At 39.1% G+C, this 15,000-nt stretch overlaps 1 protein-coding gene across 1 annotated transcript in view; it reads left to right on the top strand.

The window, feature by feature from the left end:
* Positions 1–15,000, top strand: part of nan (transient receptor potential cation channel subfamily V member nanchung) — a 208,831-nt gene that overhangs the window by 76,488 nt on the left and 117,343 nt on the right. The window contains exon 4 of the mRNA XM_068381153.1: positions 13,824–14,006. Within this exon, the coding sequence (XP_068237254.1) occupies positions 13,824–14,006 (183 nt within the window). The remainder of the gene's footprint in view (positions 1–13,823; positions 14,007–15,000) is intronic.

The following is a 15,000-nucleotide window of genomic DNA, read 5'->3' as shown; positions in this document are numbered from 1 at the left end:
GTCAGGATAACTCATGAACTGATGGTTTATACCAATATTTATGGTCAGAAATGGATGAAAGACTTGATAACGAGTAGGGAATACAAACAAGTAGAGAGAGAAATGGTTTCCTCAGCTGCTGTATAGGCCGCGAAACAATTGTGGGAGGGCCTGGTGGGTGGGATCGTTGGTGAGACCTTGGTTATGATATTGACACACTCGCAGAGAAGGCTTTAGCTGCACCATAAACTATGGTGATATCATCGAGTTTACGGGAAAGTATGCTTGATGCTAACACTCCTTGTTCTCGATAGTATGTTAGCTATAGAACACCAAATAATCAACAAGCAGGGAGCCTTGGCGGAATGGGTTATATATTTGGCTAAAAATTAAAGTATCATATGTGTGCCCAAGCTTTAAATAAAAAAGGGGACCCGTTTTTCCTCGACCATTTTCAAAGGGTAAATTCTATGGCTGTGTTTCAAAGGAGGAATGAATCATATGAAGAAAAAGATTAGGCTTAAACCTTTTTATGTTACGGCGTTAATTCCAAGACTTTCCTCTCGCCGAATGAGTCAATGATATGGGCAGATCTAAAGAAGGTATATAGAATGAGGAAATGTTAATTAACCTTCTACACATGTTTGTGGTGTACGATGAATAAGTTTTACTTCATAAAGGCGTGTAGGAACATTTCTCAGAATCTGAAGTATAATTATGGGATATGAAAGCATTTCATTTCAGTTACAGGCTTCTGAATAAATTACGGAAATTACATAATTCAAGTAAAGAAATTCATAAGGCCTCTTTCAGAAGCTATATCCCTGACAAGATGGTGTGACAAGATTAGGAAACTATTTAAAGACTGCACTTTTGAAACTATCATAAAGACTACGAACAGACTATCAGTACCGTAAATGTTATGACTTACGTCATCACAAATATGATTTCTTCGTGACCTTCTTACAACGCTGTTCAAAAACTAATGTTTATCCTGAGATAACAAATAATGACCCTCCCCAACTATATGACTAACCTATGAAACTATTTCCTGCGAGGCCCATTTTATGACTTCTTAATAAGAACATTAGAAATGCTTTGATTTTCTTTAAAGACTATGACTATATTTCAAGATGGTCACAATGATTATGCAAAGAGGAGAATCAATATTGAGGCGATTGCTTACGATGTAAGCTTTCCTTTTATTACTATGTTTGTTCAGCTTCTCTGAGGATACATTGTAAAATATGTTTGTAAGGAACTTTTTCTTCATTAAACTGAACATGGTAAATTCTTTATATTTTGTTAATGTAAAGAAAGTAGTTCATCAGCAGGAGATGCCAATAGTGCTAACAAAAAATATGCTGATGAAAAATATGCTATTAAAAACTTTTTAGTATTGTAATGCAGCAGGCTCAGTAACCGTCATATGGCTCCAATCATCTTGAACGATAAAAGCCATTGAATATAACACACCGTAATTTTTACTATTTCCATTATAGTTATAATATTAATCTTTATGCCAATGCCAACCTTATGTACCTTTATAACTGTAGCGGCTTTCAAGCTGCAAGCAACACTTAACCTAAACGACAAGAGCTGTTGAATGTCCACATGCAATTGTCACCCGTGTGTAACCCTTCAAAAGTTCAAAGTTGGAGCAAATGCTTTTTTGTTGACCAGGCGGACATGTGAGTGTTTATAGTTTATTTATGACATATTTGTTTTTATGTTGTTAATAGTTTATATACGACATGTCTGTTTTGACGTTGTTACTTATTTTAGAATGATTTATTGTTAATTTGTTCTCTTCATTTATTTATTTCCTTATTTCCTTTCCTCACTGGGCTATTTTTCCCTGTTGGAGCCCCTGGGCTTATAGCATCTTGCTTTTCCAACTAGGGTTGTAGCTTGGATAGTAATAATAATAATACAAATATTAGTGTTCTCGCTAAATAATGTTAGTTATCCAGAGACCGCTGTTCAGTTCTTATCTCCCCAGGCACGTCACAGTAGTCTAAATTGAATCTGATTATCATTTAGAAAATAATAAATTACTAAAAGAATAATTTGTGCAAAGAGATAAAGCTTGAGAGATTAGATAGCAGAGAAAAAAGCAAGGGAGACCTAGGCAGAACAGAAAACTAAAAAGGAAGGAGAGAGAGAGAGAGAGAGAGAGAGAGAGAGAGAGAGAGAGAGAGAGAGAGAGAGAGAGAGAGAGAGAGAGAGATTTAAGTAAATGAAGGCAGCCAAGGTTATTTTCTAAACGTGGAGAGCCTCGCATGAATGATGGTTTTCAAGAAATTTACATTTTCCTATTAAGATGAAAAATCATTTTCTGATCGAGCGTTAATATGGTTTTTCTTTCCTTGCAATTCTAGGCAAAAACGGACAGAGGAAAACAGATATACAACAAGGGGGCAATTTAGGGAATATATATACATGTATGTATACAGTACATTATATATATATATATATATATATATATATATATATATATATATATATATATATATATATATATATATATATATATATTATATATATATAGATATAATATATATATATATATATATATATATATATATATATATATATATACAAATACATATATATATATATATATATATATATATATATATATATATATATATATATATATATATATATATATATATACACGTGTGATTAATTATATACATGTATGCATAATACAGAAGAAGTGGATCAAGCAAAGGTTAGGGCTTAAAACATCGGTGGAATGAGTAGACAGGATATATGACCGGTATATCATGAAAGGATCTTGGGATCACAGGTAACCGTGTGATGAAAATGAGTTGGGCGATTAATATAAACAATACTGAACGGGTTGAAGAAACAAGATGTTTAGAATACTAAATTATTCTAGGTGCAATAGCATTTCAGGAGAGGAAAAAAAATCTTGTATAGGTTCATAAGAAGGTATTCAGAGAAGTAAAAAATATGAGACAGGCAAGAACATTAGAGTTTTCTACCAGTAGATAAAAGGAGAGGGAAGGGTTAATGACGAAAATTATCTCTAAAAAACGAACGAGAGAGAGAGAGAGAGAGAGAGAGAGAGAGAGAGAGAGAGAGAGAGAGAGAGAGAGAGAGATGCTGAATGGGGTGAATATAGTCATGAATCGATTGATTGAGTATTCTGAGATGTCGTTGTACAACGGTGATTGTGTAATTAACGGGCTGAACAGGATGTATAAGGTATTTCTGGATGATGGAATGACAATAGATGCTTCTGTAAGTAAAGGTAAAAGTGAGAAGATTTCAAGAATTGTAGAGATTTGACGTCAATTTGCGAATTATAGGAATAAAAAGTTACTCAGCATGATGTATAGTATGAGTATGGTTGACAACCTAAGCAGGTGACAAGAGGACTTTATAGTAGTGGAAAAGTGAGGGCTTCATCATCATCATTATTATTATTATTATTATTATTATTATTATTATTATTAGCTAAGCTACAAACCTAGTTGGAAATCAGGATGCTATAAGCCCGAGGACTTAAACAGGGGAAAAAAATAGCTTTGAGAGCAAAAGTACTGCTACTAGGATAAGAATAGGGAAGTGAGGAAGATGGGATAATGAAGAGTACCCCTGGATACAATCCAGTTTAAGCCCGAATGTAGGGTACTCGGGATGGGAAAGAATAAAGAAAAAGAGAGAAAGAGAATTACAGGAGGAGAATAAAAGAGAGTTGCAGACCCTCGTGCGATGTTGAGTTAATTTAGGAGCCACCTGCAAGCGCAGGCGACTGAGAATGGAAAGAAAAGAAAAGGACAAGTAGGGAGAGGAAGGGGTTTTTGGTTCACGCGGTTGTACCAACCGTGTGTCACATAATTGTACATAATTATTTTGTATATATTATGCTTGTATCTGGGCTCTTCCCTCGCACTAAAAAGAACCTGAATGATCATTTCTCCGGTTTTGCTCTGTAACATTGTCTGTCTCTCGAACATGTTATGTCCTGTTGCCTTGAGGTTTTGTATATAAAGGAGAGTGTTCCTTAATAAACAACTCAGTTGATTGCATCCTGCTTTTGAGTTCACAACCCTCTCTCGGCCCGTCACATTGGTGACCCCGGAAGTCGACTCGCTCCCACCGCCTTCCACCCCCACCCCCTCATCGTTAGTACTATGGCGGACTCTACGGCAGTTGGTGCTGCGGCCGCTCCATTCAAACTTTCATCGTTTGCCAGCGGAGAGGCGTTTGCTTGGTTTCTGCACGCAGAAGTCCAATTTCGTATCAGGGGCGTGACTCCCTCAACCACCAAAGCGGATTATGTTCTCACGGCGATACCCGAGGACACCTTCCCAGAAATATCCGACTGGCTTTGTGAACAAGGAGACACCCCAATAGCGTATGACGCCCTCAAAACATAACTTCTGCAGCAGTACTCGCCGTCACCAGCCGCCCGTATAGCAAAGCTTTTTCAGCTCTCGCAACAACCGTTGGGGGACCAAAGGGCTTCGCTTGCCCTCAGGGAAATGACCAGTATCGCTCGCCTTCAACCTGCCGCAGACGGCTCTCCTCGTGAGGTGAACCTACTTCGTGCCCTTTGGATACGCCGTTTACCCGAACCTGTACGCGCTGCCATACCCGATGTCGATAGTTTACCCATAAAGGACTTGATGACCAAAGCCGACGCCCTTATGGACAGCCACTTCCAGACCTCCATCAACGCCTCCACCCCTGACGACGAGGATGCCTATTCAACGTCAACCGAAGCTGACATACACGCCTACCCCGTGATGTGCCAAAGCGGCGACAAAGCCGCCCACCACCCACCAATCGCTCGCGCCCCAACAAACGACTTCTACAGCCACTTACTACCTCCCATCCGCCGCAGTTTTGCTACTACCACTTCAGATTCGGGGCAACCGCGAAGAAATGTGCCAAGGATTGTCAGTGGCCAAAAAACGTGTAAGTAGGCCATCGCTTGTGGCGGTGGCCTCCCATGTTTCTAATCTTTTCTTTTTACAGGATGCAAGAACGGGCGTGCGATTTTTGGTAGACACGGGTGCTTGTCGTTCTCTTTTGCCAAGGAAACTCTTCAAGACACGACGTAGTCTGTCTACATCTGCCGACGTCCGCTTGGTAGCTCCCAACGGATCTACGATACCTACCTACGGTTACGAGAACCTCACATTATCGTTCGGAAACGGTAAATTCAATTGGAAGTTTCTCGTTGCTGACGTCACAATGCCAATCCTCGGTGCGGATTTCCTCTCTCATTTCCACCTTCTGGTCGATGTCGCCCACCGACGATTGGTCAACGCAGACTCGTACTTGTTGACACCTCTTCAACCCACCCCCTCTAACCTCGCTCTCCACATCAGCGCACCCACGGATGCCTACGCCCACCTCCTCACGTCGTACCCAGAAGTTTTCCGTCCAGAACTTCGCCAAACGCCCACGGTTCCTGCCAAGCACGGTATTTATCACCATATCAAGACGACGGGACCCCCAGTCTTCGCAAAATTCAGACGTCTGGCACCGGAACGATTGGCAGCCGCCAAACAGACGTTCGCCGAAATGGAGGAAATGGGCCTTTGCCAAAAGGCCTCCAGCCCATGGTCGTCACCCTTACACATCGTTCTGAAGAAAGACGGCTCCCTCCGTCCATGCGGGGATTACAGGCGCCTGAACATGCAAACAGAACCGAATCACTACCCCCTCCCAAACATTGCCGACGTGACCGCCTACCTGCACAAAGCGAAGGTTTTCTCTACGCTCGACCTCCTGAAGGGGTATTATCAGGTGCCTATGAACCCAGAAGACATCCCCAAGATCGCCATCACCACTCCGTTTGGTACATACACCTTCAATTACTCCTGCTTTGGCCTTCGTAATGCTGGGGCAACGTTTCAACGTCTCATGGATGGCATCTTCGGGGACCTCCCTTTCTGTGTATGTTATGTGGACGACATACTTGTGTTCTCCTCCTCAAAAGAGGAACACCTCCGTCACCTGCATATCGTGCTCGACCGCCTGCAACAAAACGGCCTTGTAGTCCGGTACGACAAGTGTACCTTTGGCGCCAACGAAGTGTCGTTCTTAGGGCACCGTATTACTCCTGAAGGAGTCCATCCCCTCCCAGAGAAGGTAGCAGCCGTTCAGAACTTCCCCGCGCCCTCGACCGTCAAAGCTCTGCAGGAATTCTTGGGCATGATCAACTATTATCACCGTTTTCTGCCAGCCATTGCCGCCACTCTTGCTCCCCTCTACGCCTCCCTCAAGGGCAAGCCAAAGGACCTGAAGTGGGGTCCCCTTCAAGAAGCAGCCTTCTGCAATGCAAAGAAGGCCCTATCAACTGCTGCGGCTCTCACTTTTCCTATCCCACACACCCCTCTCCTTCTCTCCACCGATGCCAGCGACGTCGCTATTGGTGCAGTACTCGAGCAGGTGGTCAAAGGCTCGCCCCGCCCATTGGCCTTCTTCAGCAGAAAACTGTCCAAGGCAGAATCGGGTTATTCTACCTTCGATCGAGAATTGCTGGCGGTGCACTTGGCTGTCCGTCACTTTCGCCATTTCTGAGAAGGTACGCCCTTCGTCATTCGCACAGACCACATGCCTCTGGTGCACGCCTTCACTCGACAGTCTGACGCCTGGTCCGCCCGTCAACGCCGACATCTCTCCGCCGTGGCTGAATACAATTGCACCCTCCAATACGTCCCTGGGAAAATGAATCCCGTTGACGATGCCCTGACAAGAAACACGTTGGCTGCCGTTCAACTGGGATTGGATTACAACGCCCTGGCTGAAGCCCAACGACAGGATCCAGAGTATCAAGCTTGTAGGACATCCTGCACGTCCCTCCGTTGGGAAGATTTCCCCCTTGAAGACTCCAACACCACCCTCCTCTGTGACGTCAGTACTGGTAGACCGCGACCTTGGATTCCTGCTCCCATGCGCCGACAGGTGTTTGATTTCATTCACGGCCTTTCACATCCCTCGTGCCATTCTACTGCACAACTGCTGAAGGCAAAGTTCATTTGGCACGGCATTTCTAAGGATGCTAAGGATTGGGTCCGCGCCTGTACTTCTTGCCAAACTTCCAAAGTACAACAACACACGGATTCAGGAGTGGGCACCTTTCCTCAACCTCAGCGTCGTTTCGCACACATTCACGTCGACGTTGTAGGCCCCCTACCCACATCACAAGGACATCGTTACCTGTTTACCGTCATCGACCGCTCCACTCGTTGGCCTGAAGCCATTCCCGTGGAAACTGCAACATTTGCCTCATATACATCTGCCTTACTCTCTGGATGGATTTCAAGATTCGGTATCCCTGAGCATATTACTTCTGACAGGGGAACCACTTTCACCTCTCAATTGTGGACGTCATTAGCGAATCTCCTGGGCATCACCCTACATCAGACAACGGCCTACAACCCCGCTGCCAATGGAATGGTTGAACGTTTTCATCGCACCCTCAAAGCAGCTTTGATGTCCCGCTGCAAGGATTGCAACTGGTTTACTCAGCTTCCCTGGGTCCTCCTGGGACTAAGGACCACTCCTAAAGACGCCCTCGACGTCTCGGCAGCCGAAATGGTGTATGGCGACCCGTTGGTCGTCCCTGCCGAATTTTTTCCTTCTACAACCTCCTCCGACGATCTCCAGCGCATACGTCATGTCGTGGGAAAATTTACTCCGTGCCGCCAGACTTACAAGCCCCCAGCGAAGCATCACATACCAACGGACTTGCACTCTGCAACGCACGTCTTCCTGCGCAACGACACTAGCAAGCCACCACTAACGCCCCCTTACACGGGGCCTTTCCTTGTGATCCGACGCAGTCCGAAAGCATTCCTCCTAAACATTCGGGGCAAAGAAGACTGGGTCTCCATTGATCGTCTAAAACCTGCTTATCTTCTGCCAGATGACCCGCCTACAGTTCGCCTCTCTAGATCAGGGCGCCCTATTTAACATGTACAGTATGTCATTTTTAGGGGGGGAGCCATGTACCAACCGTGTGTCACACAATTGTTCATAATTATTTTCTATATATTATGCTTGTATCTGCGCTCTTCCCTCGCACTAAAAAGAACCTGAATGATCATGTCTCCGGTTTTGCTCTGTAACATTGCCTGTCTCTCGAACAGGTTATGGCCTGTTGCCTTGAGGTTTTGTATATAAAGGAGAGTGTTCCTTAATAAACAACTCAGTTGATTGCATCCTGCCTTTGAGTTCACAACCCTCTCTCGGCCCGTCACACGGTATAGCCCTATTGCAAGTAGACTGCTTGTCTGACACTATTGGATGGTAAAAAAGTTATGATGGAAAATTGGTAATGAAGTTTTTATTGAATATTGATTTGATTTATTAATTAAAGATATTCATTTATATTATTTTAATCAGTTGAGATATATCTCGGCCGGGGGGTGGGGGGGTCACAATTGACTTTGGGATCTAGTCTCCTCCACCAGTTATGATCCCGAGTATGTTCGATAGAGAAAAAGTAAAGGGACGAGGGTTAATGGATCAAGTATTTGATATGAAAGTTACGAGTGAAGGCTAAAAAAAAAAAAAAAAAAAAGACTACATGGTTTAAGATGTCCTAAAAACGTTTGTAATAAACTCAGAAGAGAAGCAATGTGGAGGGTATTAAAGTTGCAATGTATGGAAAACAAATTGTTTGTACTGTAGATTAATTAAGATTCATGGTGGCAGAAATGAGGGGAGTCTGGGAATCAGTAAAAATGTGGCTGAGAAAAGGGTGTGCTGAGACTCGGTAGGTGTTTAATATCCTTATCGATGGAAGGACGACAGAGGTGAAGGAATGAAAAACTAGATGTAGGGGCGTAGTTGTGTGATAAGAGAATGATGAATGCGACAATCGTGTCTTTTCATATCTGAAATCACTCTCTATAAGGGAAAATAGCTCAATATTGAATATATCCGTACGACTGTTTTTTTTTTTCCTTTTGCTTCAAATATTACCATTGAATCAAGCACACGTTGAATTCTTAGTTTCATTGGTAAATCTCGTTAAACATATTTTTGCATATAGTTCAGCACCAATCTGATTTGAAATAGCCACAAAGGATCCTATGTTTGCTATTGTTTTTAAAGAAATCTAGATTTTGATCAGCTGATTCCGTGTCACTATAACCACTTAGGAGCCTTTTTTCATTGATAATTTCTATTTTACCATTTAGAAGACTTATATTGTTGTTGTTTCCTCGATTCCTTTGCTTATCAGTTTTCATATTCCTTAGTAAGTGATATCGGAACTTTTTTATTTTTATTCCCTCCATGCAATTTCAGTTTTTAACAGACCACTTTCTCTCTAAGTCTTTTTCTCCCTTTAATGTTAAAATTTCTCTACTGAGCCCTGGATATGTGTCCTTAACCTTTATAGCCTCCTCCATCAATGTGCATATTTTATCCTTTCATTTTTATTTTCCCTATAGTATACAGTACAACTAAAAGGCAATGAAGACATACAAAGCCTATTAATCTTAAGTGATCTTTACCACAAGAAATATTAGCTTCATATACCGCTTAGATTGTATTACTATATTTCAACCCTTTCACTATTTTATAATAAATACTACTTGGGCCGCTTATCTCGTAGGCCTCTATTTCTTATTACCAATCTAAATTAACAAGGAAGGATGAAAGGAGTTCCAAAGTTTGTTAATTCAAAGAATGTAAACAGAGATGGGAAAGAAATGTCAGATAAATATATTAATGTCACAAATCAGAGGAAATCATTTCCAACCAAAAGTTACCCAACTCTTACATTCTACATGAGATCTATCACAATTCATTATTCATGTTTTTAATCTATTATACATCCGACTATGAGTAACACTGGATATATTGTGTAACAAGACATTTCAAATCCCCTGTCCTGGTATTTTTTTTTATATATCAAAGATTAATTGTGTCGATTTACAACATTTATTTCCCTCGAAGCTTCGGGCGAGACATCCCTTTGTAGAGGAAAAACACAAGATGGTGGGATTTTACTTGTTGATTTAAACGTGTGGCAGGTAGAGGCTATCATATAAATGAGGTCTTGCCTTCAAGTGAAACTTTTGTAGTAACAACAACGACGTAGAACCCTAGAAAACGCTATTGTTATCATTCGCATTTTCAACAGAAATAAGAGATAAATAGGCATTTGTTTACGAGACCACGCTCTTCCTATGCTGCCAAATTCTGCAAAGCTATTGTTTACCTCTATTACTTTAGCATAATTTAAAACAATTCGCCACTTGGGAAAAAAGTTGAAATTATAAAGAACTATTATTACAAAAAAAAAAAATAACTAGCCTAATTTCCTCACTAACCAACCTGGAACTGACATCAACATAGTAAAGTTCCAAACGATTGTTGTGATACCAGTGTACATTTGATATAAATGTTCAAAATATATAATAGATTAAATTGGAGTAATGACTCAAAAGTGTCACTGTTAGGGAATTGTATGTTTTATGGAAACTTTTCAGTAATTACTCCATTTTTAATTTAGTATTTATTTTGAATATATATATATATATATATATATATATATATATATATATATATATGTATATATATATATGTATATATATATATATATATATATATATATATATATATATATATATATATATATATATATATATATCAAATGTACGTATGGTGAGGAAATCAGGCCCTTTTATTTTTTTTTGAAATCTAGTTTTATTTTTTTTTCAATTTAAATTGTTTCCCATGTGGTGCATGGTTTTGAATCATGAAAGAGTAATAGAGGAAAGCAATAGCTTTGCATAATTTGGCAGTATATGGAGAGCGTGGTCTTGTAAACAAATACCGATAAATGTTTTTATTTACTAAATTTGAATTTTGTCAAAAGTTCTGTCAAAAGTTATATATGAAAGAATTCATAAAAAGTGATTACTATGTATATATTTTTTTTAGCAAAAATCAATTGGAAAGTTTGGAAAGAATTCCAAGTTAAAATCTAAAGGGAATATACAATCAATATATTGTTTATAGTGCCAAGTTTCAGCACATCCTAAGCCTTATTTCTATAAGCATTGTGTAATTTCATAATTAGTAATGGTGCTGAATTTGTAAGCGTAGCTGTCTAAAATCAAAGTAGTATAATTTGTAAGTTTTAGTATATAACGTCAAATGGGAATGGAGTCAAGTAAAAGCCGTTAAAGTGATTTCTGAACAAAGGGGAAGCAAAAAGTACACTGGAAAAAAAAAAAAAACATGATTTCAGAAATAAGAATGAAAAATTCGGGTTTGCAAACTTCTGTCCGGGCAAGAGGGCTTGTCTGTTTTAAAGAATATCTTGAGATTGGACGAATATTGGCCGAGGATTATTGATTGACACATTGGTGAAAAATTGGGGAGGAGGAGGAGGAGGAGGAGGAGAGGTGTGATTACTATAAAAGAAGACGAATCTTCATCGATGTCCCTAAAATACATTTGCCGAAATTTTCACCAAAACCAGTTTTTCACAGACCGTGATTGGACGAATATTGGCCGAAATTATTGATTAACGCTGATGAAGAATTGGGGAGGAGAAGAGGAGGAAGAGGAGGAGGAGGAGGTGGAGGAGGAGGAGGAGGAGGAGAGAGGGGTGATTACTATAAAAGAAGACGAATCTTCATCGATGTCCCTAAAATACATTTGCCCAAATTTTCACCAAAACCAGTTTTTTTTCACAGACCAAGAAAAACAGATATGACAAACAGACACGAACGAAAAACATAACGTCCCAGGAGATGGTAAAATTCCATTAACAATGATTTCAAAGACAACACGCAATTAGGATATTATACGCCTTGTGATATTAGGAAGAAGCCGTTTAGAAAAACGAGACATGACAAAAATTAGAAGTCTTTTTTAATGAAAAATGTTCACGACACCTCAAACATTTTCTAACCAGGGTTGTCAGCCAAAAAAAGTTTGTTTGATATGGCTCTGGTCATTCCTAGGAACCTTTTAGAAGAGTTACTACTTAATTATGGCTCCGAGGTAACAACTTCCTTCATTAAAAATCGAAGGATCGAAAGGACCAATAAGATGAAATAGGTCAAACAGATTGTTAAACACAAGAGAAAGATTCTTAATTAAGTTGGACTCGCTAGCTTTTTGAAGTCTTATTTTGTCCATTTTTATCTTTGATTTAATTTCCTTCTCCCTGACACTTCTTATTCTATTGAATCCTTTATATTTTAACGCCATAGATATAATCAAATAAGAGTAATTTCATTATCAAGGAAAAAAAAAATATAAAATATAAAGTATGTCATCTATCAAATGGGTTCGTTTTCCTGGTAACCGGTGAACTTTTATCATTTGCAGTAAAACTACTGCTTATTTTTTTTTAATTTGCTAAAAGATTCATAAACAAACAAAGCAGGACGGCAATATGTATTATCATTTACAAGAAATTACTCAAAAATATTCTCCTGAAAACACATGGACTCATTGGGCTGGTAAATCTCCTCTATTTTAATAATGATGATGACGATGATGACGATGATGATGATGCTGATGATGATGATAAAACAATTTCTATAAATAGCACTAGCAATAACACTTGCTATATGAACAAATTACTTTGTTATCACATAATGACTAACCAATCACTCACCAACACGTGACTAGTATTAACCAATCGATAGTCTTTTAATATTCTCTCCTCAGCCATATGTTAATTATGGTAATAACACACCTTGTTATAACGATTCTAATTATTCCAGTCGCATACCACCAGACTTTTAGGTATATAGATTATCTGACTGTTGATTTTTTTATTATTTATCAAAAGAAGATTAACCAGCCCAATGAGATTGTCTTGTGGTAAGGGTGCAAGAATAATGCCATCGTACGCCCTTTTTGTCGTAGAAATCGACTGCCGTAATTCTTGCTTGTCGTAGAAAGAGATTATAGTATGTCCTGCTTGTCGTAGAAATCGACTATCGTAATTCTTGCTTGTCTTAGAAATCGACTATCGTAATTCTTGCTTGTCGTAGAAAGAGACTATAGTACGTCCTGCTTGTCGTAGAAATCGACTATCGTACGTCTTGCGTGTCGTAGAAATCTTCTATTGTATGTCCTGCTTGTCGTAGAAAGAGACTATCGTATGTCCTGCTTGTTGTGGAAAGTGACTATCGTACGTCCTGTGTGTCGTAGAAAACGACTATCGTACGTCTCGTGTCGTAAAAAAGCTACTACTGTATCGTACGTCCTACGTGTCGTAGAAAGAGACTAAAAGGACAGCTGTTGCCTTGCAGTCTTGGTCTTTGGCAAAAAGCGAGGCCCACTGCCAATAACCGTGGAAACTGCTACTTTGCAGTTAGACTATTAAGTCAAAAGGTTAGGCCCACATCCAATAATTGTGGTTGATGACTGCAAAGACATGCAATCGTGTAAACCCTCTGCCAAATTATAAACCATGCCTGATGCTTTAAGAGGGCGCATCAGGAAATCGACCCTTTAATCTACTGACATCGGTGTGAAAATAGAAGACTAACAACAAGCCCAATAAGTCAAGCTCTACTCTTACAGAGCTGCTCCGATAAAATTTGCGAAGAAAAAGTATTCTATTAATGTTAAAAAATAAATAAGATAAGCATATATATTAAATATAAGGGATAAAAATGATTGAATTATGAGGTACAAACCTGAGATAAATGAAAATTTAAATCTTATCTATAAAGTGCATGTTTCTTAAAAAAAGTTAAAATCTTAAAAAAAAAGCCCTAAGTCTTTCTCTTAAGAACTTGGCAAGCGGTAGAAATATATTTTATTATCAAAATACAGTCAGGTGCTAATATTCTCTTTTGTTACAGCTGCCGACCATCAGACCTACAGGTTTGTTTGCTGTGACTTGAAGGACCTGGGGGCTGTAGGGGAAACAGTTCTACATTTGTGTGTGCTCAATGCCACGTCGGTACACAATGACTTGGCTAAACGACTAATCAAGCATTTCCCTAATATTATCAACGATATCTACCTCTGCGATGAATATTATGGTGAGTTTATTAATATTCATATTTGTTTTATGAGTGAGAATAGTCTAAGATATATGGCATTCATCTGGATTTTGATATCTAGCAGAGAATGGTCTAAGATAACTGGTGTTCAGTTGGATTTAGATATAAAGCTGAGAATGGTCTAAAATAATCGGTATTCACCTGGTTTTAAAAATTTAGCTGAGAATAGATAACTGGTATTCATCTAGATTTAGAAATTTACCTGAGAATGGTCTAAGATAAATGGTGTTCATTTGGATTTACATATAAAGCTGAGGATGGTCTAAAATAACTGGTATTTACCTGAATTGAAAAATTTATCTGAGAATAGATAACTAGTATTCATCTGGATTTAGAAATTTAACTGAGAATGGTCTAAAATAACTGGTATTCATCTAGATTTAGAAATCTAGCTGAGAACGGTCTAAAGTAACTGGTATTCATCTAGATTTAGAAATCAAACTGAGAATGGTCTAAGATAACTGGCATTCATCTAGATTTAGAAATCTAGCTGAAAATGGTCTAAGATAACTGGCATTCATCTAAATTTAGAAATCTAGCTGAAAATGGTCTAAAATAACTGGCATTCATCTAGATTTAGAAATCTAGCTGAAAATGGTCTAAAATAATTGGTATTCATCTAGATTTAGAAATCTAGCTGAGAATGGTCTAAGATAACCGGTATTCATCTGGCTATAGAAATTTACCCGAGAATGGTCTAAAATAACTGGCATTCACCTGGATTTAAAAAATTATCTGAGAATAGATAACTGGTATTCATCTGGATTTAGAAATCTAGCTGAGAATGGTCCAAGATAACCGGTATTCATCTGGATTTAAAAATTTAACCGAGAATGGTCTAAAATAACTGGCATTCACCTGGATTTAAAAATTTAACCGAGAATGGTCTAAAATAACTGGCATTCACCTGGATTTAAAAATTTAACCGAGAATGGTCTAAAGTAACTGGCATTCGTCTAGATTTAGAAATCTA

The sequence above is a fragment of the Palaemon carinicauda genome, chromosome 10 (assembly GCF_036898095.1).
Source record: "Palaemon carinicauda isolate YSFRI2023 chromosome 10, ASM3689809v2, whole genome shotgun sequence".
Lineage (NCBI taxonomy): Eukaryota > Metazoa > Arthropoda > Malacostraca > Decapoda > Palaemonidae > Palaemon > Palaemon carinicauda.
Note: the sequence above shows the minus strand (reverse complement) of the source record. Positions and strands in the feature narration are given on the sequence as shown.